At 39.0% G+C, this 25,460-nt stretch overlaps 1 protein-coding gene across 1 annotated transcript in view; it reads right to left on the bottom strand.

Moving 5' to 3' along the window:
* Positions 1 to 25,460, bottom strand: part of UNC5D (unc-5 netrin receptor D) — a 773,049-nt gene that overhangs the window by 103,176 nt on the left and 644,413 nt on the right. The window contains exon 6 of the mRNA XM_058194328.1: positions 20,949 to 21,113. Coding sequence (XP_058050311.1) covers positions 20,949 to 21,113 — 165 coding nt within the window. The remainder of the gene's footprint in view (positions 1 to 20,948; positions 21,114 to 25,460) is intronic.

Here is a 25,460-nt window from a genome sequence, read left to right as displayed (position 1 = left end):
TAAATATCCAGATAAACCTTAGGGCATGGAGATTATTTGTATACTTTATATATTGCTTGTAGTGTTATCATCTGGAGGATATCTGCGCTGTCTATTTTAATCTATTTTCTTTTTTAGGACTAACATCTCTTCTGCAGAAGGGCCGAATGTCAGTCTCTGCTTATGATACTTACTTGCTAGCGGCTGCCATTGTAACGGGAGGGGGAGGTTTTGCTGGTATTTGGGGGGAGAGTGAGCTGGTGGAGACGTCTTGAGGAAAAGGGAGGAAACTTCTCATAGGCTTCAAGCAGCTGTGGAAGGAGCTGACAGTTGTCAAGGTCAACCGTTTTGGCATACCAGATAGATGGGGGCAGCCTGAAGAAGAGCCCTACATGACACCTTGGGGAGATGTGGATTGGACACTCAACCTGGGTCCTTGAGGGGAGGGATTTGGGATTGCTTTCAATATCTAATTTTCATGCCTATTGCCTTAGACCTTGTTTTTTTCATTGCATTCAGTTCATACTCGGTAAAAGTAACTTTCTCTACAAACACGGAGTTGAGTTTTTTCTTTCTTGAGTTTCAAATGGAGGCACTGGCAGGAATAGCCAACACTCCAGAAGATAGGCTTAAGATACAGAAGGATCTTGACAGTCCTGAACATTGGGCACTATCTAACAAAATGAAATTCAATGGTGAAAAAAGTAAGGCTCTACATTTAGGCAAGAAAAACAAAATGCACAGGTACAGTATATGTGGTACCTTGCTCAATAATAGTACCGGTGAGAGGGATGTTGGAGTTGTAGTGGACAACCCTTTAAATATGAGCCAGCAGTGTGCAGCAGCTGCCAAAATAAGCCAACACACTTCTAGGCTCCGTAAACAGAGGGATAGTGTCAGATCCGTGTATTCAGTGGAAGCAGGGTGGGTGGGTGGGTTGGATTTGATATATTTAGTTCTCTTTCCTTTCCATGTATCCTATGTATCCTATTTCTTGCCTTGTCTTTTTGTATAACCTTTCACCTGATTTATAACCGTTGCCTGGCACCTCAGATGCCTGGAAAATTCTCACTTCTTGGGGATTGCAAGGGGAGGGAGGGCCGTGTGGATTGCAGTGCTGGAAGATGGCCCTGAGAAACTCTTCTTATCTGTTTCTCAGAGAGGCCGGTACAATAACATCTTCACACATGTGGATTGGTGGAGTCCACATCGGACTGTTGGGAGGGGTTTCCTATTTCCTTTATCCTAGTTGCATGCTCTGAGGAATCTCAGAGCCTGTTTTGAATTCTGACCTGCTTTCACCTCTTTTCAATAAAAGGTTCCTTTTGAAATACAAAATTTGTCCCAGGTCCCTTCCAACTCTGTTACTCTATTCTATTCAAACATGGAAGGGTTAGTAGAGCTTTTACATTAGCTGCCTGTGCAAAATCTACTCTCTGGAGATGCAAGAAACACATGTTGCAGCCGCCAGAAATTTTCATTGATTAGTTACTTCACCATTAAATTTAATAAGTGAGAAAAGTTCGAGACAGCATAAAACTGGTTGCATGAAAGTACTTCTGTGCTGCCCACCTCATTTTCTTTTCTGTTTGAGCAGAGAATATATATGTGTGAGTGTGTCTATCTGTATATCTGCATGTGTAGAAATAAATGTGCGTGTATGGATGTGTGTTTGTGTATGTGTACATATATGTGTGCATATATCCAGCTTTTGACAGGATGGCAAACTAGAAACGGGATCTCAAAAGCCCCAAGTTATCATAATCTTTTTGTTTTGAAGCAATTTATCTTTAGCAAGTGATTGTGGTCCATAAAGATGACCCTAATCCTTTCAAAAGAAACAGCTTGTGTCTAAACAGCACAACTGGACAAATGTCAACCTTTGCTTTCTATGGGCTTAAGTAAAAGACAGTATTTGAATCTCCCCATGTTTCAAGCATCTTTTGGTCTGTCTGATAGGATTTAACTACAAGCTTTTTGCTAAGTCTGTTGGATACTGTATGGATCTAAGGAAAATGATGATTGCCCCGTACAATGCAAGTTCAGTCAGAAAAAAAATAAAATTAAATTTGGTGGAAAAAAGATTTTATGTTATTGGAATAGTTCCAATAGCCAATGAAAACATTGATTATTACTGTGGCAAACTGGGATGCTGTATACACAAGAGGCAGAATCAGACAATCCTTTGTCAATAAATAGATCTAAACACTTCTTGCAGACTGTAAGCCAAAATATGGTTGAGGTCCAATCCAGGTTTCAAGAAAATGTTCTCAGTACATTTAAGCAATTTTCAAAGGTTAATTGGCAAGTATTGAAAATACAAGTCAAATTCTGTGGATAATCACAGGTAGGCTGAATCAGACTGCATTCCAATACTTGAATGAGAATAATAAAAAAAAACAGGCTCTGATCTCAGAAGTTCCTAGGTTTTTTTCTTTAAGTGATTTTTTTTTTTTTAAGTAAGGTTGGTTTTAGTAACTGAATACAAAATAAAAATGAAATGAACGAACAAAACGGTAAATTTAAAAGAAACAAAAATAAAACTAAAAAACCCAAGAGGAAAAAAGAGACACCCAAGTGATTGAATACAGGAGCATATCTAAAAAGATCTACTTGTGCATTTAAAAGAGTAATACCCATGGTTCCATTGTAATCAACCATAGGTCTTTTATTTTGATAAGTAATTTGTTCATAAATTGCTAATAACAACCACCTTTTAGATCCCTGAGTAGTTAGGAACATATATTTCTATTTCCAAAGCTGAAGAGTAAATCATTTAGCTATAAGTAGGGCACAGAAAATTCATGATATTTTTTGAAATGTCAGATTTCTATGAAATAGAAATATAATTCAAAAGAATATAATGACTGAAAATATTAAATATATGTAATAGTTTATTCCCCAAACACAGTGCAGTAGAACAGTTGTACAACACTTCACAAACATATGTTTCATTGAAACAGCAACATTATTTATTCAAAACCTTACTTTCAAATGCAAGAGAATCTATTAAGTCCAAAATAACAGAATAACAGATATACAAAGGACCTTGGAGGTCTTCTAGCCCAACCCCCTGCTTATGCAAGAAACCCTGCTGAAGCAGAAGACCGTATACCATTCTGAACAAGTAGCTGTCCAGTCTCTTCTTAAAAGCATTCTAGGTTGCTTCTCTCCTTGATTAGTTTGCATCCACTGTTTTTGTCTTGCCTTCTGGTGCTTTGGAGAATAGATTGACCCCTTCTGTTATTCTCTTGTTCTGAATATCATGCAAAAACAGCCCAATTAACAATCTGGATCAGTGGATTTTGAAAGGGAAGGTTTTGAAGCAAAATCTTATTCGATTATTACTAAAAAGCTGAACTAGTCTATGAAGTCTGCTAGTTTATATACTTGTATCTACAGTTTATATCTATAGATACTAAAGTTCAAATTTTATTTATTTTATTTTATTTATTTGTCACAACAATATATGTAACTATCATACAGAAAGGTTATATAGTATATAAAGGTATAAGCAGATATATATAGGAAAAAGAAAAGAAAAACAATAGGACAGGAACGGTAGGCACATTTGTGCGCTTATGCATGCCCCTTATGGTCCTCTTAGGAATGGGGTGAGGTCAATAGTAGAAAGTTTTTGGTTAAAGCTTTTAGGATTATGGGAAGAGACCACAGAGTCAGGTAAAGTATTCCAAGCACTGATGATTCTGTTACAGAAGTCATATTTTCTGCAATCTAGATTAAAGCGGTTGACATTAAGTTTAAATCTATTAGTTGCTCTAGTATTATTGCAATTAAAGCTGAAGTAGTCTTTGACAGGAAGGACATTACAATAGATGATTCTGTGAGTTAAACTTAGGTCTTGTTGAAGGCGACGGAGTTCCAAGTTTTCTAAGCCGAGGATTTCAAGTCTGGTGGGATAAGGTATTTTATTGTTTTCAGAGGAATGGAGAACTCTTCTTGTAAAGTATTTCTGGACACGTTCAATTGTATTGATGTCAGAGATGTGGTGAGGGTTCCAAACAGGCGAACTGTATTCTAGAATTGGTCTAGCAAATGTTTTATATGCTCTGGTTAGTAGTGTGGTGTTTTTGGAAAAGAAGGTTTATAAATTAAATTAGGTTTATAACTCTTAGAGCTTTTTTTGCTATGTAGTTGCAGTGGGCTTTGGCACTTACATCATTTGACATGAAAATTCCAAGGTCTTTAACGGGATGGGAGTCGTCTGTAAGGTAATGTCCATCTAGTATGTATTTAGTTTTTGGGTTCTTTTTTCCTATATGTAAGACTGAGCATTTGCTGGTTGAAATTTGGAGCTGCCAAAGTTTAGACCAAGCGGATAGATGATCAAGGTCGTTTTGAATGATAGAAGTATTGTCTGTGGTGCTAAATAGCTTGACATCATCAGCAAAGAGAACACAATTACTTGAGATGTGGTCACAGAGATCATTAATATATAGTATAAAGAGTGTTGGTCCAAGGACGCTGCCTTGAGGAACACCACTCTTGACAGGAACAGGATTTGATAAAGCATTGCCAATTTTGACCACTTGTTGTCTGTTAGACAGAAATGCAGATATCCATTTGTGAAGGGGTCCTGAGATGCCATAGGATGTTAGTTTTAGGAGAAGTTTATCGTGTACTACTGAGTCAAAAGCTTTGCAGAAGTCTATATAGATTGCATCTATTGATTTGCCTTGATCGAGATTTGAAGTCCATATGTTTTTGCAGTGGAGAAGTTGTAAGTTACATGATAATTTTTTCCTGAAACCAAATTGTTTGTTGGAGAGTAGGTTGTTAATTTCTAAGTGTGAGGTAATGGATTGGTTGATGATAGATTCCATAATGTTTTTATATGGTAGAAAAATTGCTCATTTTTTTCTTTCATTTTTTTTTAGCCAATACTATATGACAGGAAGGCACCAAAGATGCTTCTTACCTGTTGTTCTCTTTAATCTAAAATTGTGACATGGTAAAGGAATTCTAATGGCAAGTTCTCAACATGAATCCACAAATATATTTGCTTGAAAACAGCAGCTCTGGCTTTCAGTGAGCCTGAATGAGGTAACTGTTTAGAAGCACAAGGAATATTGACAGGATTGAAAATAAATAAGAGAAAACTAAGATATTAGTTAAAAATCTTACAGAGTTGCAGAAAAAAGTGTTAATGAAGAGAATAGATATTCAGATTACTAAGAAAATGAAATACTTAGGGATTCACCTGACAGCAAGATGTATAACTATTAAGGAAGATAATTACTATAAACTGATGAAAAAAATTAAAGCAAATGTCAGGGTTTCAAATAACACCCCCAATGAAAGAAAACTCCAAGGCTTGAGTTTCCTCAAAGTCCCACTTTATTAGAGATGTCATATTGGCACATTTGGGAAAACCGGAATCTAAATGTTTCCAGGTTTTTCCCACCTGAAGGGCTTCAAGTCCCTGCCCAACACTCACACGTCCATCACATGGTCCAATCAAAGCACCAACTCAACTGGAGATGCCTCCCAGTTCAGCCATCCAGGTGCAGGGCATGATGTCCTTGACATTCTGAGAAAGGAATGTTGTTATGACTATATATCACCCATGCTCCATACAACCCCCCTCTCCCAACTTCCCACAGTAGTAAATGTGGCAGGCCTGAATGATCCAATGAAAAAAATGGCTTCAAGGCCTGACAGCAGATCTGGAAAAATGGAAAAATCTGCAATTACCATTTATAGGAAGAATAGCTACAATAAAAATGACTATATTACTGATATTACTATATCTATTTCAAACAATTCCAATAAAAGTGGGGAAAAATACTTTGAGGAATTCAATAAAGTAATATTAAAATATATCTGGCAAGGGAAAAAAGCAAGAATAAGTTTTAAAATGCTGCAAAATGCAAGGAATAGAGGAGGCTTTGGGCTACTGAATTGGGAATTGTATTACCAGGCTGCGGTACCTATATGGGTGAAAGAATGAATTGTATTGAGGAATATAAGACTATTGACTCTGGAAGGGCATGGTTTGCAATTGGACTGGCATGCCTTCTTGTGATGTAGGAAAAATAAAATACATAGTTACTTCCAAAGATATTACATTAGGGAACATTATTATTAATGTGGGGAAAAATTAGAGAACAACTTTATTTGAAAATACCACTTTGGCTTTCAACAGTGAAAGCACTGATTCACCCAAATGTTAGTAACAAGGAAAATATTGTTAGGTTCAAAGATATCTTGAATGAAAAGGGGGAACTCAAAACTAGACAAGAACTGAGTGATCAAGGGATTGATATGGCATGGTACTCACAAGTGCAGATACATTCTAGATATGAGAAAGATGTTAAACTATACAGATTTTATAAAGAACCAACAGAATTAGATAAGATATTAACAGGGGAAGAAGAAAACTTGATAAAGAAAATGTACAGCTACTTATTGGGCATTAAATTGGAAAGTGAACAAGGGGAGGAGACAATGATAGTATGGACAAAAAACTTTGGTTACACAATAGTTAGATAAATGGCAGAGACTGTTGGACAGGAACTATAAATTAACAATGTCAACTGCATATAAAGAAAATTTGTATAAGATATTTTATAGATGGCATTTTGCACCAGCGAGGTTGGCAAAGATGTTTAAAGATAAGTCGGCTAAATGCTGGAAGTGCCACCAGATACCTAGTGCCACATATGATATGGTGGACATGCTCAAAGGCAAAAAAGTATTGGACAAAAATGCATATGTGGTTGAAAAAAATGATAAAGCAGCACATTGACTGAAAGCTAGAAATATTCTTGTTGGGGATTTAATAAGGGGAATGCATATCTCAATAAAATATGTCAACAAAACTGCAAAGTGAACAGATCCTCACAGATGAGAATGTGATCAGGAAAATATTAGAATGTGCAGAAATGAATAGAGTAATGTTAGCAATCAAGGAAAAAGAACAAACTGAATATTATTTGATATGGAACATTTTATCAATGGTTAGATAATAAAAATGGAAGTTAGAAACAGGGAAACAAAAGAAAAGGATTAGTGAAATAAAGAAGATATGTTAAGAGAGAGAAGTAAATATTATGATTATTATGTTTAATATTATCATTTTAATATTATAGAATTAATGTTAATGCAATGAATATTGCTTTAAATTTTGATTATTATGTTATAAAGATATCTGTACCCAGATGACACACTGTTTAATTGAAGATGGAATTATTATATTGAATTTTTTTTTTAAACAAAAAGGAATATTGACAGGAAATGAGTTACTTTTTGCCAATTGGAATCGATTTACCAAAGGTAAATATATTAAAATGAGAGCAATCCAACACCAGATGCAGTTCACATTTGTTCAATGTTGGAAGATCTTACAAGAAAAATGAATAAATAAATGAATGATGTCAAAGGGTGCCTGTAGTCACTTTTTCTTCGTCTTCATTGCCGATATATGTTGCCCAAAGTTGAATAGTTATAATATAAAGTTCTCAAATATGCCAATGAAGGGGCAGCATATAGACATGTAAAATGGTTGTAGTTGTATCACTTGTTTTACATTGCAGTTACAGTGACACTTTATAAACTAGCACTTTATATTCTGGCTTATGTGTTAATGCAGCTGGTACAGTCTAGTTGGTTCCAGAGCACCAAAAAATTACTTTTCTTATGTGGGGAGATTATCTTTTTCTCTAGTGATAGCCTAAGAATTAATATTGCAATTATACACTATACAGTATAAGAAACATGTTTTCTTCTACCATCTATAAATTTGACCTATACAAGAAGGGTTTCTCTACTCATAATAATGTAATTATGTAAAACATTTCCATACAAAATGAGGAAAGGGTTAGAACACATACTATGGGAGAATATTGGTATAAGCCCTTAGTCTTACTTAGACTAGATAGCAGATAATGGGATTGATGGCCACTGGACACCCCAGCAAATCTAACTTAATTGATTCTACAATTTTCAGGCTTATGCAACTGAATATATAAGAATCCCTGAATTTTTTTTATTTATTTTTTTATTATTTTTTTTGTTTACATTTATACCCCGTCCTTCTCCGAAGACTCAGGGCGGCTTACAGTGTATAAGGCAATAGTCTCATTCTATTTCCTCAGCCTTTTAAGTATTTCAAGGCTCATCGATGGTGGAGCTGTAGTAGACTTATATATTGAGGTAAACAAGGAAAGCCAAGTTAGTTCTGTACTAAGAGTTGGTTCATTCCAATTTCCACATTACTCTTTTGGGCATTGCATGTCAAAGCAACTAGATTAAAATACAGTTTTTTTCCCCATGCCATCACTCTGCTGAACGCTTAATTTCCACAGCACTATTTTAGGCCTAAGAAATTTACCCATGTAGTAAGCTGTACTGCTATTATCATCTTTCTCATCTTCTCACCTTTCCTACTATCTCCCCTATTGGTATCTTATGTTTTATCAGTTGTTGTTTGTATCTTATGATGGATGATTGTAACTATGATTTATGATCTATGACCTATCATAGATTGGTCATTGTATGTATATAAACTGAGAGCTTATGCGCTAGAGACAAATTCCTGTGTGTCCAATCACACTTGGCCAATAAAGAATTCTATTCTGTTGGATTCTATTCTGTCCTGTCCTGTCCTGCTCTGCTCTGCTCTGCTCTGCTCTGCTCTGCTCTGCTCTGCTCTGCTCTGCTCTGCTCTGCTCTGCTCTGCTCTGCTCTGCTCTTAGAATTGTGTAATATAATAGCCACATACATGTCTGTATATAATTCCTCTGATATTTTAAAATGTTTATATAATATTGTTGAATGTGTACTAAAGTGAAAACATTCTCCATGACCCTATTTATGAGTGGAGACCACACAATCTGCTTCAGCCATGGTGGTAGGGTAGAATATAAACAGCTTTACATAGACATATAATAAATGCTGAACCAGTAATGATGTCAAATGTCAATCATAACATGGATTAGATTTTCTTTTTATAGTGAGATAGGCAGAAAAATAAAATGGAGGTCAATACTAGTCAGTTTGTGTGATTAGCTACTTTTCCATTTCCACCTGAAAATACAAGTGCTCATTTAAAATAACCAATGATTCAACATCTTCAAATTCTTAAGCAAATTCTTAAGGAGGCTTATTTATACTCAGGGGTCTTGAGAGTTTGGAGGTCTTGGGTCAGCTATTTGTTTTACTCCTTCAACACATAAATTATTATTACCTTTTCCTAGACACACACTTAATCTATTTATTTTTGAGAACCACATTCTTTGGTTCTCTAATACATATATTAGCAGAAACTGGTGTCAAGATTTTAAAATAATTTACAAATTCTGTGACAATAATTTAGAGACTTTAATTACCAACTGCAAACCTTACTATTCGCCTCGTGAATTTTCCTCATTTCTTCTAATTGCTGTTTATGTCCCACCACAAGCCTGTGTAAACAAGGCATTACGAACTCTAGCTGACCAAATCATGGAGGCTGAAGCCAAACACCCTGATTCACTGGCCATTGTTTTGGGAGATCTAAACAAGGCAAACTTAAGGAAAGAGCTACCAAAATACTTTCAGCATGTCAATTGTCCCACCAGAGGCAAGAATACTCTAGACCATTGCTACACAACACTAAAAGATGCTTATTGGTCTTTACCACGTGCAGCTGTAGGACACTCTGATCATTGCATGATTCACCTTGTACCTGCTTACAGGCAAAGACTTAAAGCCACAAAACCAATAATTAAATCAGTGAAGACCTGGACGGAGGAATCAAAATTAAAGCTACAGGCATGTTTTGACTGCACTGATTGGAATATTTTTAAAGATACCTCTGCAGACCTGGATGAACTCACAGATACTGTAAAATCATATGTCAGCTTCTGTGAAGACCTATGTGTACCTACAACGAACTTGCGAATATACAGTAACAACAAACCTTGGTTCACAGCTAAATTTAAACCGCTATGTCGTTCCAAAGAGGAAGCCTACAGAAAAGGTGATAAAATGCTGTACAATCAGGCCAGAAATGCACTAACAAGGGAGATCAGAGCAGCAAAAAGAAGCTACTCTGAAAAGCTAAAGAATCAGCTTTTCAGCTGATGAACCAGCAAACATGTGCAAAACTCTTAAAAATATCACCGGCTATGGCAAACCTCCTTCCCAGGCTGAAGGTAATCAACAACTGGCAGATGACCTGAATGAGTTTTACTGCAGGTTTGAAAGGAAACTACAGCCATCTATCTCCACAACCCCCATCTCAGACACACCAACAACAGCCAAGCCTCCTACAACTGACCCCATTTCATTAGGTTCACAACCCTTAGTGATCACAGAAAAAGAAGTGCAGGACCTATTTCACAGACAAAAGCCAGGAAAAGCTCCAGGCCCAGACAAGATAACTCCTTCTTGCTTAAAAGTCTGTGCTGACCAATTGGCCCCCATCTTCACCCATATTTTCAATAAATCACTAGAGATGTGTTATGTTCCTTCTTGCTTCAAACGCTCTACCATCATCCCAGTGCCGAAGAAGCCCACCATCAAGGAACTGAATGATTACAGACCAGTTGCTTTAACATCTGTAGTCATGAAAACCTTTGAAAGGCTAGTGCTTTCCTACTTGAAAACCATCACGGATCTGCTGTTAGACCCCTTGCAATTTGCATACCGAGCAAACAGATCAACAGATGATGCTGTTAATATGGCTCTGCACTACATCCTACAGCATCTTGAGTCTCCAAAGACCTATGCAAGGGTCCTTTTTGTAGAATTTAGTACAGCATTCAATACCATCATTCCAGACATTCTTCTAACTAAGCTAAACCAGCTACAGGTACCGGAAAAGACTTGTAAGTGGATCACAAGCTTCCTAACAAACAGGAAGCAGCAGGTGAAGCAAAGCAAGATCACATCAAATACCTGTACAATTAGCACAGGGCCCCCCCAAGGCTGTGTGCTCTCCCCACTTCTCTTCTCTCTGTATACCAATGACTGCATCTCCAATGATCCATCAAGTAACTTAACAAGTTGGATCCAATGATCCAATGATCCATCAGTAACTTAACAAGTTACTGAAGTTTGCAGATGACACAACAGTGATTGGTCTCATTCGAAACAATGACGAATCCGCATATAGACAAGAGGTCGAATGACTAGCCTTGTGGTGCAACCAAAACAATCTGGAACTGAACACACTCAAAACCGTAGAAATGGTGGTAGACTTTAGGAGAAACCCTTCCATACTTCCACCTCTCACAATACTAGACAACACAGTATCAACAGTAGAAACCTTCAAATTTCTGGGTTCTATCATATCGCAAGATCTAAAATGGACAGCCAACATCAAAAAAATCATTAAAATAGGACAGCAAAGAATGTTCTTTCTGCACCAACTCAGTAAGCTCAAACTGCCCAAGGAATTGCTGATTCAGTTGTACAGAGGAATTATTGAGTCTGTCATTTGCACCTCTATAACTGTCTGGTTCGGTTCTGCAACCCAACAAGAAAAACATAGACTTCAGAGGATAATTAGAACTGCAGAAAAAATAATTGCTACCAACCTGCCTTCCATTGAGGACCTGTATACTGCACAAATCAAGAAGAGGGCCGAGAAAATATTTACAGACCCCTCGCATCCTGGACATAAACTGTTTCAACTCCTACCCTCAAAACGACGCTATAGAGCACTGCACACCAGAACAACTAGACACAAGAACAGTTTTTTCCCAAAGGCCATCACTCTGCTAAACAAATAATTCCATCAACACTGTCAAACTATTTACTGAATCTGCACTATTATTAATCTTCTCATAGTTCCCGTCACCAATCTCTTTCCATTTATGACTGTATGACTATAACTTGTTGCTGGCAATCCTTATGATTTATATTGATATATTTATTTTTATTTATTTATTTATTTATATTTATATACCGCCCTATCTCCCTAAGGACTCAGGGCGGTTCACAGGCAGTTAAAACACATATAAATACAGATTAAAAACAACAATTAAAAAACTTATTCTATAGCCTAATTTTTAAAACAATATAAATAATAAAAACCCCTTAAAACCAATTTTTAAAAATCTAATCCAGTCCCGCGCAGATGAATAGGTGTGTTTTAAGCTCGCGACGAAAGGTTCGGAGGTCCGGAAGTTGACGAAGTCCTGGAGGGAGTTCGTTCCAGAGGGTGGGAGCCCCAGAGAAGGCCCTTCCCCTGGGTGTCGCCAGACGGCACTGCCTAGCTGACGGCACCCTGAGGAGTCCCTCCCTGTGAGAGCGCACGGGTCGGTGAGAGGTATTTGGTAGCAGTGGGCGGTCCCGTAAATAGCCCGGCCCTATGCCATGGAGCGCTTTAAAGATTGTCACCAGCACCTTGAAGCGCACCCGGAAGGCCACAGGTAGCCAGTGCAGTCTGCGCAGGATAGGTGTCACACGGGAGCCATGAGGGGCTCCCTCTATCACCCGCGCAGCCGCATTCTGGACTAACTGAAGCCTCCGGATGCCCCTCAAGGGGAGCCCCATGTAGAGAGCATTGCAGTAATCCAGGCGAGATGTCACGAGGGCGTGAGTGACAGTGCATAAGGCATCCCGGTCTAGAAAAGGGCGCAACTGGGACACCAGGCGAACCTGGTGGAAAGCTCTCCTGGAGACGGCCGTCAAATGGTCTTCAAAAGACAGCCGTTCATCCAGGAGAACGCCCAAGTTGCGCACCCTCTCCATCGGGGCCAGTGACTCGCCCCCAACAGTCAGCCGAGGACTCAGCTGACTGTACCGGGATGCCGGCATCCACAGCCACTCTGTCTTGGAGGGATTGAGCTTGAGCCTGTTTCTCCCCATCCAGACCCGTACGGCTTCCAAACACCGGGACAGCACTTCGATAGCTTCATTGGGGTGGCCCGGTGTGGAAAAGTACAGCTGGGTGTCGTCAGCGTACAGCTGGTACCTCACACCGAAGCCACTGATGATCTCACCCAGCGGCTTCATATAGATGTTGAACAGAAGGGGCGAGAGGATCGACCCCTGCGGCACCCCACAAGTGAGGCGCCGCGGGGTCGACCTCTGCCCCCCCGTCAACACCGTCTATGACCGGTCGGAGAGTTAGGAGGAGAACCACCGATAAACGGTGCCTCCCACTCCCAATCCCTCCAACCGGCGCAGCAGGATACCATGGTCGATGGTATCGAAAGCCGCTGAGAGGTCTAATAGGACCAGGACAGAGGAGCAACCCCTATCCCTGGCCCTCCAGAGATCATCCACCAATGCGACCAAAGCCGTCTCCGTGCTGTAACCGGGCCGGAAACTGGACTGGAAGGGGTCTAGATAGACAGTTTCATCCAGGTGTAGGGGAAACTGATATGCCACCATACTCTCAACAACCTTCGCCGCGAAGCGAAGGTTGGAGACTGGACGATAATTACCTAAAACAGCCGGGTCCAGGGAGGGCTTCTTGAGGAGGGGCCTCACCACCGCCTCTTTCAAGGCGGCCGGAAAGACTCCCTCCAACAAGGAGGCACTCGTAATCGCCTGGAGCCAGCCTCGTGTCACCTCCTGAGTGGCCAGCACCAGCCAGGAGGGGCACGGGTCCAGTAAACACGTGGTGGCATTCAGCCTACCCAACAACCTGTCCATGTCCTCGGGAGCGACAGGGTCAAACTCATCCCAGAAAATATCACCAAGACCACCCTCAGACGCCTCATCTGAATCGCTGCAAGTTTGGTCTAAACCGTCTCGAAGCTGAACGATTTTATCGTATAGATAACCGTTAAACTCCTCAGCACGTCCCTGCAACGGGTCATCCCGCTCCCCCTGGTGAAGGAGGGAACGGGTCACCCGAAACAGGGCGGCTGGGCGGTTATCTGCCGACGCAATGAGGGAGGAGGCGTATCCTCCGCAATGAGGGAGGATATTGACCATCAATTGTGTTATAAATGTTGTACCTTGATGTAGGTATCTTTTCTTTTATGTACACTGAGAGCATATGCACCAAGACAAATTCCTTGTGTGTCCAATCACCCTTGGCCAATAAAAATTCTATTCTATTCTATTCTATTCTATTTTATTCTTTGAAGTTTCAAAAGATAGCTTAATGCCAATGTGTACATTTGTTTGACAATAGAAAATCAAGTAGTTTTTCTGTATTGCTTCATACAATGATAGAAATAATAGAAAAAACAATCAGTACCAAGGTTAGAAAGAACAAACAAAAACAGAAAAGTCCATCCAAAAAAATTATTTCTCAACTTAAAATCAGCCGGGGACTCCAGTATTTAAAACCAAAACAAATCCAACCAAACTATATATTTTTCAAGGACTACGCAAGTATACTGCTGAGTTCATATACATACATAATTATTACAAAGAATGCAACAAGAAAATTGGCAGTCTTCATGAGAGAAGGGTGAAATAACCAGGCCTCACAGTAACCCAGCAGCCCAAAGCACAATTAAAAAAAACCTTTTAACTCCTGGGGAAAAGGGAAAGAAGAGTTCATTACCCAAACTAGATAAGATCATCAGTGCTAGTTAAGCAGCTACGCCGTTCCAAACAGAAAGCCTACAAGAAAAGGTGGTAAAATGCTGTATAATCAGGCCAGAAATGTATTAACAAGGGAGATCAGAGCAGCAAAAAGAGGCTACTCTGAAAAGCTAAAGAATCAGTTCTCAACAAATGAACCAGCAAACATGTGGAAAACTCTTAAAAGTATCACCGGCTACGGCAAACCTCCTTCCCAAGCTGAAGGTAATCAACAACTGGCAGATGACCTGAACATGTTTTACTGCAGGTTTGAAAGGAAACTACAGCCACCTATCTCCACAACTCCCATCTCAGACACACCAACAACAGCTAAGCCTCCTACAACTGACCCCATCCCATTGGGTTCACAAACCCTAGTGATCACAAAAAATGAAGTGCAAGACCTATTTCACAGACAAAACCCAGGAAAAGCTCCAGGCCCAGACAAGATAACTCCTTGCTTAAAAGTCTGGGCTGACCAATTGGCCCCCATCTTCACCCGTATCTTCAATAAATCAGTAGAGATGTGCTATGTTCCTTCTTGCTTCAAATGCTCTACTATCATCCCAGTGCCGAAGAAGCCAACCATCAAGGAACTGAATGACAACAGACCAATTGCTCCAACATTTGTAGTCATGAAAACCTTTGAAAGGCTAGTGCTGTTCCACTTGAAAACCATCTTGGATCCGCTGTTAGACCACTTGGAATTTGCATACCGAGCAAATAGATCAACAGATGATGCTTTTAACACTACATCCTACAACATTTTGAATCTCCAAAGACCTATGCAAGAGTCCTCTTTGTATACTTTAGTTCAGCATTTAATACCATTATTCCAGTGTTGTAAGTGTTGTACCTTGATGAAGGTATCTTTTCTTTTATGTGCACTGAGAGCATATGCACCAAGACAAAGTCCAATCACACTTGGCCAATAAAAATTCTATTCTATTCTATTCTATTCTATTTTATTCTTTGAAGTTTCAAAAGATAGCTTAATGCCAATGTGTACATTTGTTTGACAATAGAAAATCAAGTAGTTTTTCTGTATTGCTTCATACAATGATAGAAATAATAGAAAAAACAATCAGTACCAAGGTTAGAAAGAACAAACAAAAACAGAAAAGTCCATCCAAAAAAATTATTTCTCAACTTAAAATCAGCCGGGGACTCCAGTATTTAAAACCAAAACAAATCCAACCAAACTATATATTTTTCAAGGACTACGCAAGTATACTGCTGAGTTCATATACATACATAATTATTACAAAGAATGCAACAAGAAAATTGGCAGTCTTCATGAGAGAAGGGTGAAATAACCAGGCCTCACAGTAACCCAGCAGCCCAAAGCACAATTAAAAAAAACCTTTTAACTCCTGGGGAAAAGGGAAAGAAGAGTTCATTACCCAAACTAGATAAGATCATCAGTGCTAGTTAAGCAGCTACGCCGTTCCAAACAGAAAGCCTACAAGAAAAGGTGGTAAAATGCTGTATAATCAGGCCAGAAATGTATTAACAAGATTAATCAGAGCAGCAAAAAGAGGCTACTCTGAAAAGCTAAAGAATCAGTTCTCAACAAATGAACCAGCAAACATGTGGAAAACTCTTAAAAGTATCACCGGCTACGGCAAACCTCCTTCCCAAGCTGAAGGTAATCAACAACTGGCAGATGACCTGAACATGTTTTACTGCAGGTTTGAAAGGAAACTACAGCCACCTATCTCCACAACTCCCATCTCAGACACACCAACAACAGCTAAGCCTCCTACAACTGACCCCATCCCATTGGGTTCACAAACCCTAGTGATCACAAAAAATGAAGTGCAAGACCTATTTCACAGACAAAACCCAGGAAAAGCTCCAGGCCCAGACAAGATAACTCCTTGCTTAAAAGTCTGGGCTGACCAATTGGCCCCCATCTTCACCCGTATCTTCAATAAATCAGTAGAGATGTGCTATGTTCCTTCTTGCTTCAAATGCTCTACTATCATCCCAGTGCCGAAGAAGCCAACCATCAAGGAACTGAATGACAACAGACCAATTGCTCCAACATTTGTAGTCATGAAAACCTTTGAAAGGCTAGTGCTGTTCCACTTGAAAACCATCTTGGATCCGCTGTTAGACCACTTGGAATTTGCATACCGAGCAAATAGATCAACAGATGATGCTTTTAACACTACATCCTACAACATTTTGAATCTCCAAAGACCTATGCAAGAGTCCTCTTTGTATACTTTAGTTCAGCATTTAATACCATTATTCCAGTGTTGTAAGTGTTGTACCTTGATGAAGGTATCTTTTCTTTTATGTGCACTGAGAGCATATGCACCAAGACAAAGTCCAATCACACTTGGCCAATAAAAATTTTATTCTATTTTATTCTAAAAGGAAGGAGCCAACCCTAGGGAAAAATTGGTGCACAGAAACAATAAGAAGCAGAAATATTCTGACTAAAAGAATGCAAGAAAAAATGCAAGTAGGGAAAATATAGGCTGGCACATAGTGAGGATGAGATGAGATGTGGGATATAAGCATCAGTAATTTGAACTAGACTTTGGTATAAATAGGAAGCTAGTGCCATGGCACACAATCCCATGCATTTCCTCCTTTTATTAAAAATGAAAATTTTAGGAATAAACTCCTGCCTGTAGGATCTGAGCAATCCTGAGAAATTGGGATAAGGGTTAGGGTTGGGAATCTTTAAAGATGGTGGAAACCTTGATGAGAGCTTTTTAGCAGAAGATACCATGGTTGGTCTATCAAAGAAGTCACTCTCATTGGCAAGGATGCAAACTCAATAGTCTTTGAGGTCTCTTCTAATTCTCTTCTTCTGGTATCCATGCCAGCTAATGTGCAAAGTGCAGATAACTATACAGAAACACCAAGGATTACTGAAGACAGCCTATGGTGAAGAGTTCATTTCATGCCCAGCAGGACAATTAATAGAAACAGTATGACTGATTCACAACTATATGCCTCAATATATGTACTTATTTCTTTATACATTGAAAGATGTATAAAAGAAACTGTTGCTCTTTATACTGCAGGAGCAAACATCATGCTTATTTGTAAGGTGTTTTAAAATAATTAATCTCTCCTGTCTGCTCGATCAAGAGATTTTCAAACTGTGAATTATACTGTATTGAGTGTAGTTACTGGGTAATCCAATTTTGCCTCTGATCGGAGGGGTGGGGGATTTCAGACACAATATATCAACATTCACTTAAATATTAATTCTGAGAGTGCACTTGTTCAGAAATGTGCTTTGGGAACTGAAGATTCACATTTTTATCTGTAATAAGGACGTCCTGATGAGTTCAATAAGACTTATTTACATACACATATCCTAGTTGTCCCCAACTTTGAACCACCAACATTTATAGGATTTCAATACCCAGTTAACACAGCCAACATTTAAGATCTTTCCATCCCCGTTGTCTGAGGGTTCACAACATCTACCAACCCATGCTAATATGGGATAATAATATATCTCCCTCCCTCCCTTCTCCCTTTCCCTCTCCCTCCTCTCTTTCTTTTGCTCATTCTTTCTTCTCTCCCCATCACCATTTTAGGTGTTGGGTGCTCCTTCAGGAAGAAAATGCTGATGAAGGATGAAACCAAAGAAAGACAAAGTCATATCTGGATCTAAACATGGCTGAAGACATCCTATTTTTCAATCCTTCTTTCAATACTCTTTAAATCCATTTCTGACTCCCTATTTCTTCTTCTTCACTGTTTTTGCATAACAAGATAATGGGGAGTGTACAGGCTGAGTGAAGTTTGATAAAATTAGGCCAAAGGCTGCATGAAGCTCTAAGGCAACAGGATGCCAATATTAATAAAAAGAATAAGGCCTTTAACCATGGAAAGGAATGGGGAATTTTTCATACTCATAACATAGGCATACAGAAATACAATTTATTTTCCATTACTTCTATTCCCAAATTAGAGAACAGTGTGTAGCTTAATGATCATTCAGCTATGAACATGGAGCAGAAGGAAGCTATCTCCCAGAGTATGTGATTTTGCTTTGACATAATCTGTTTTTTAGCAATGAGTCATACTGGACTAGCCTAGTTAATACCAGATTAATTATTCACCCTTGGAGGAATACAGAATTTCCCTTCTAGCCAATGTAACCCTTCCCAGGAACTTCAAAGGGTTTGAGCTCCAAAGAAAAATTCAGATGAAACCAAATAAATGAAAGCTGCAAACATATGCAAACACATTCTAACAAACAGGAAGCAGGAGGTGAAGCTAAGCAGAATCACATCAGATACCTGTACAATTAGCACAGGGTCCCCCAAAAGGCTGTGTGCTCTCCCCACTTCTCTTCTCTCTGTATACGCATGACTGCATCTCTAACGATCCATCTGTTAAGCTATTGAAGTTCGCAGTTGACACAACAGTGATCGGTCTCATTCGAGACAATGATGAATCCACATACAGACGGGAGGTTGAACGACTAGCCTCGTGGTATGACCAGAACAATCTGGAACTGAACACACTCAAAACCGTAGAAATGGTGGTAGACTTTAGGAGAAACCCTTCCATACTTCCACCTCTCACAATACTAAACAACACAGTATCAACAGTAGAAAACTTCAAATTTCTAGGTACTACCATATCACAAGATCTAAAATGGATAGCTAACATCAAAAACATCATCAAAAAAGGACAACAAAGAATGTTCTTTCTGCGCCAACTCAGAAAGCTCAAATTGCCCAAGGAGCTACTGATTCAGTTCTATAGAGGAATTATTGAGTCTGTCATCTGCACCTCTATAACTGTCTGGTTTGGTTCTGCAACCCAACAAGACAGACACAGACTTCAGTGGATAATTAGAACTGCAGAAAAAACAATTGCTACCAACCTGCCTTCCACTGAGGACCTGTATACTGCATTAATCAAAAAGAGGGCTGTGAAAATATTTACAGACCCCTCATATCTTGGACATAAACTGTTACAACTCCTACCCTCAAAAAGATGCTACAGAGCACTGCACACCAGAACAACTAGACACAAGAACAGTTTCTTCCCAAATGCCATCACTCTGCTAAACAAATAATTCCCTCAACACTGTCAAACTATTTACTAAAACTGCACTACTAATAATCTTCTCATCGTTCCCATCACCGATCTCCTTCCACTTAGGACTGTATGACTGTAACTTTGTTGTTTGTATCCTTATGATTTATATTGATTTTGATTGTTTCCTGATTGCTTATTTGTACCCTATGACTATCATTAAGTGTTGTATCATTAAGTGTTAAATTTGTACCCTATGACAATCATAAAGTGTTGTAAGTGTTGTACCTTGATGAAGGTGTCTTTTCTTTTATGTACATTGAGAGCATATACACCAAGACAAATTCCTTGTGTGTCCAATCACACTTGGCCAATAAAAATTCTATTCTATTCTATTCTATTCTATTCTATTCTATTCTATTCTATTCTATTCTATTCTATTCTATTCTATTCTATTCTATTCTATTCTATTCTATTCAGTTGACTTCATACAATTCTCCTCAGTCTCTAACATCAGTTATTCATTAGATATATATGTAGCTATGAAGCTACATATGATGCGGTGGCTCAGGGGCTAGGACGTTGAGATTGTCGATCGAAAGATCGGCAGCTCAGCGGTTTGAATCCCTAGTGCTGCCATGTAACGGGGTGAGCTCCCGTTACTTGTCCCAGATTCTGCCAACCTAGCAGTTTCAAAAGCACGTAAAAATGCAAATAGAAAAAATAGGGACCACCTTGGTGGGAAGGTAACAGTGTTCCGTGCGCCTTTGGTGTTGAGTTAGGCCGGCCACATGACCACGGAGATGTCTCCAGACAGCACTGGCTCTTTGGCTTTGAAACGGAGATGAGCACTACCCCCTAGAGTCAGCAACGACTAGCATGTATGTACGAGGGGAACCTTTACCTTTACTATGAAGCTTATAAGGATGGAAGAGGATAAAGAAGGGAGGAAGATAGGTTTGAAAGGTTTGAGATGGAAGTAATTAGATAGCCAAAGGATGCAATTAAACTGGAGGTAAAATTAGGCAATTGAAAGGGGCTATTTTAAGAAGGTTTTATTCATTTCGTGACTCCAAATAATAGTAATGTACTACCAAAAATTGCTAATTGTTGCAGGAAACAATCTGGGTCAGTCACCAGAACCAGAGGTTTAATTTTAGGAGCTTTCAGACTCATATTGAAGCCCATCCTCAGGGAATTTCTCTCTCACCTACATTTGGGTGAGAGAGAAGTTCCCTTGGATGGGATTCCAGCTTGGAAGACTAAACCTCTGGTCCCGGTGTCCCATCCATATTGGATCCTGTAACATTATCCTGGGACATGTATATTCATCTTCTTTGATAGCTGTGCTTAGGATTGGAGTTTGCAAAGAGGAATCAAAGCTCACACATGGCTGGAGATTTTTCAGCCCTCATTTAATAGAAGAGTTTCCCAGATGCATGACTTACCTTGGATGCAAAGGCCTTCCGTACAATTCTCTGATTCTTGGTTTGGACCTTCACAGAATTTCCCACCATTCCGTGGAGGGGGAGAAGTGCATTCCCGGATCCTCAAGTGCTCACACTCAGGACTGCAGACCGACCATTCACTCCATACCTCCCAGGCACCGTCCACTAATGAGGAGAAAATGGATAAATGGTAGATTTCAGTACAAGGCATTTGATCTTCTATGGAGATTCTCAGTCATCTAGATTATGGTTGTCCCAAAGGTGCTTTTTCAAAAGGCAACTGGACTTTTTTTTTTCCTTGAAAACATTTCATTTCTCGTACAAGAAGCTTCTTCAGTTATGACTGAAGTCCTTCCATTCTCCAACGTTCAATCAGAACTAAAGAAGCTTTTTTGAAGAGAAGTGAAATATCTTCAAGGAAAAATTAAAAAAAAGGCTAATTGCCCCTTGAAAAAGCAAGGGAGAAGACATTTTATCCAGAGATAGTTTGAATCATTTGGAAAAAAGAAATGAAATAGTGACATTGTTTGGTCTCTCCACTTTTTAAAAAAAAATGCACTTATTTTCTTATATAGCTGAATTTCCTTTCCTGCTCCTTCTAATTGGCAACATTCATATCTCTAACTTCAGCTTCTGTCTTATGCTACCATGTTCCTCTCAGACTTAAAATAAATATTGATTCCCAATGTTGCATTGTAAGTAAAACCAAAATATCTGAGGTCAAGTGGAAAACTTCATTCTTTCCCCATTAACCTTCACTTCCTTCTTCTACTGATTCTCCCCATGTCTGTTATGTGCAGCATTTTAGAAGATATAAGCTCCATGGAGCAGCAAATCACACTGTTAATAGTGTGCAAAGAAGGCACAGGCATCGGGCTGTATAATGGCATTAGGTACAGGAAAACTGGGAACCATTTGAGTTTGATGATGATAGCTTTGATGGTGGTGCTGTTGATGGGGACTTTGCAAAAGAAGATGAAGGAAGGGGAAGATATTACATTCTAAATGTAGTTGCTCCTCATCCATGTTCAATTTGGAGTTGAACCATTTTTTTAAAGGCCATTGCTAAAATAGTGATGCAATGGCATGACTTGAATAGGTGGGCAGCTTTTCATTCTTTGTGGAATTGAAAGAGAATTTAGCTTGATATGTCAAATCTTGAAATTAATATAATAGTTTTCTGTTCTCTCCAAAATCAAGACTGCAACAAGATTTAATGCTTACACATGGCCTGAAGTCTACTCATTCCTAATTTAAATAACTACTGGACACCCCAAGAGACAAGAATGAGCTGGAAACTATATCTCTATTTTATTACCAGAAAGGATAACTATAGAAGATAATTCACAGTTATTGAATGAATGCATGTGGTAGTTCTGGATTTTTACCCAGTCTGACCTCAAATCTTTCATGTTCTCTTGTAATGATGCTGTCTTAGAACAGGAGAGCTGGATTTGAATCTCTGAGTTCCCACTTTGTATGGGTATATGGATTTTCATTTTTGGCATTCCTCCTTACCCATTCAGATATATCTTTTAATCTTAGACTACAATCTTCTAAATACCAAATAAGCCCTAACAATTTTATATGATAATCTGAATTGATTCTGTAAATTCCCACCTTTATATCCACTTCAAACTAACCAGACCATGATTCCACTAGATGCTGAGTATGCTCTCTTAACTTGAAAAGAAAAAGGTAAGAGTTTCTGCTGTTCAGTTGTCGCTGACTCTAGAGGGCGATGCTCATCTTCGTTTCCTAGTTGATGGAGCCGGGTTTTGTCCAAGGATGCTTCTGTAGTCATGTAGCTGATATGACTATATGCTGAGGCACATAAATCACTGTTATGTTCCCACCAAAATGATACCTATTTATCTACTTCCATTGCATTCTTTCAAACTGCTAGGTTGGCAGGAGCTGGAGCAAACATAGGAGCTCACCCCTTCATTGGGTCTCAAACTGCCAACCTTCTGGTTGAGAAGCTCAATGTTATTCTAAACAGATAATGGGAACTTGTAACTTGTGAGATGTTGGAATCTATAGAACAGAATATTTGTAGCTCAGGGTTGAACTGTGGAGTCAGTTTTAGCACTGATGATGTTACCTAGTCTGGTAATGAAATATCTACAAGAAAATGACCAAGCTCAGAAAGCATGAAAGGCTTCACGTGTTAGAATTTATCCTTAGTTTATAGAAGAAAAGCAGATAAGCTATTCATGGAAGACATGAACAAAATTTGTATTTAAAATTTAACCTTGAAATAAATTCCTTTTCTTTTTCAACTTTTGGGGATTAGCAACCTGAGCCTGCAAAGATGAAGTGAGGAAAGCTAAAGCTCAAAATGAACAAAAGTAAAAAAAAAAGCTTATTCCAACATGTTAAAAACAAGAAAAAAGTCAAGGAAACAATTGGTCCATTGCTGGGAGAAAGTGGCAAGAAGATGATAAGCAACAGGGAGAAAACAAAACTACTTAACTTGTTTTTTGTATCTGTCTTTACACAGAGAAAAATAGTCCAACCTATGAAAAACAGCACCACAAAAAACAGATTAGGAATACAAGTTAAAATAGGAAAGAAAATGGTAAGCGAGCACCTGACTATCCTAGATGAATTCAAATCACCAGGACCAGATGGATTACACCCCAAGGTTCTGAAGGAACTGGCAGATGTGATCTCAGAACCACTGGACTGTATCTTTCAAAGATCCTGGATCACCGGGGAACTGCCAGAAGACTGGAAAAGAGCTGATGTAGTTCCCATCTTCAAAAAAGGAAAAAAATAGATCCAGGAAATTACAGAACCATCAGCCTGACCTCAATACCAGGGAAGATTCTGGAAAAGATAATCAAGCAACAAATCACTGAACACCTAGAAGCAAACAAAGTAATAACCAAAAGCCAACATGGGTTGTCAAAAACAGATCATGCCAGTCTAATCTTATTGTATTCTTTGACAAAGTGACAAAATTAGTGGACCAGAGGATCTGACCAACTACACTCAATGTCCTCAATGGAACTGCATCTACATGGAGGGAAGTATACAGTGGGGTACCCCAGGGATATGTTTTTGGCCCAGTACTCTTCAACATATTCATCAATGATTTAGATGAGGGGATAGATGGGGAACGCATCAAATTTGCAGACAACACCAAGCTAGCAGGAACAGCCAACACTCCAGAAGATAGGCTCAAGATACAGAAGGATCTTGACGGACTTGAACATTGGGCACTATCTAACAAAATGAAATTCAATGGTGAAAAAAGTAAGGTTCTACATTTAGACAAGAAAAACAAAATGTACAGATACAGTATATGTGGTACCTTGCTCAATAGTAGAGACTGTGAGAGGGATCTTGGAGTCCTAGTGGACAATCATTTAAATATGAGCCAGCAATGTGCTGCAGCTGCCAAAAAAGCCAACACAGTTCTCGGCTGCATAAACAGAGGGATAGAATCAAGATCACATGAAGTGTTAATACCACTTTATAATGCCTTGGTAAGGCCACACTTGGAGTACTGTGTCCAATTTTGGTTGCCACGATGTAAAAAAAATGTTGAGACTCTAGAAAGAGTGCAGAGAAGAGCAACAAAGATGATTAGGGGACTGGAGGCTAAAACATATGAAGAATGGTTGCAGGAACTCGGTATGTCTAGTCTAGAAGGACTAGTGGAGATTTGATAACAGTGTTCCGATATGTCAAGGGTTGCCACAAAGAAGAGGGAGCCAAACTGTTCTCCAAAGGACCTGAAGATAGAACAAGAAGAAACTAATCAAGGAGAAAAGCAACTTAGAACTAAGGAGAAATTTCCTGACAATTGGAACAATTAATCAGTGGAACAACTTGCCTCCAGAAATTGTGAATGCTCCAACACTGGAAATTTTTAAGATGATGTTGGATAACCATTTTTCTGAAATGTTGTAGGGTTTCCTGCCTAAGCATGGGGTTGGACTAGAAGACTTCCAAGCTCTTTTCCAACTCTGTTATTCTATTCTATTCTATTCTATTCTATTCTAGTCTAGTCTAGTCTAGTCTAGTCCAGTCCAGTCCAGTCCAGTCCAGTCCAGTCCAGTCCAGTCCAGTCCAGTCCAGTCCAGTCCAGTCCAGTCTAAGCTAGAACTCTTTCCTTTGACATATAGCTTGCAGAGAAGTATGTCTCCTCTGTCTGTGCAACTATAGATTCATTGAAAGCTAGATCTGCCAAAAAGAATGAATATCCAATCTTTCTTAAAATAAATAGCTCAAAATGAAAATGTCTGAATGTGAATCTAAAGCTCAAAATTGCCCTAGAAGATTACAAATGCCAAATTTTTATCATTTTACCAAAGAGAAAATGAAATCGCTTCTCTTCAGTTGTCACTTTTCCTACTATTTCTGACTTTCTCAGATTCATTTGGGTTGCTTCATTTTGGTAAGAGTGGGAGAGAAAGATTGCCTGAAGCAAAATGAAAATAAAAAAAGGGGAAAATGCTGATTCATGTACAGCCTCAGCTGGAAACTTTACAAAAACTTGAG

Source organism: Ahaetulla prasina, chromosome 9 (assembly GCF_028640845.1).
Source record: "Ahaetulla prasina isolate Xishuangbanna chromosome 9, ASM2864084v1, whole genome shotgun sequence".
NCBI classification, from domain to species: Eukaryota; Metazoa; Chordata; class Lepidosauria; order Squamata; family Colubridae; genus Ahaetulla; species Ahaetulla prasina.
Note: the sequence above shows the minus strand (reverse complement) of the source record. Positions and strands in the feature narration are given on the sequence as shown.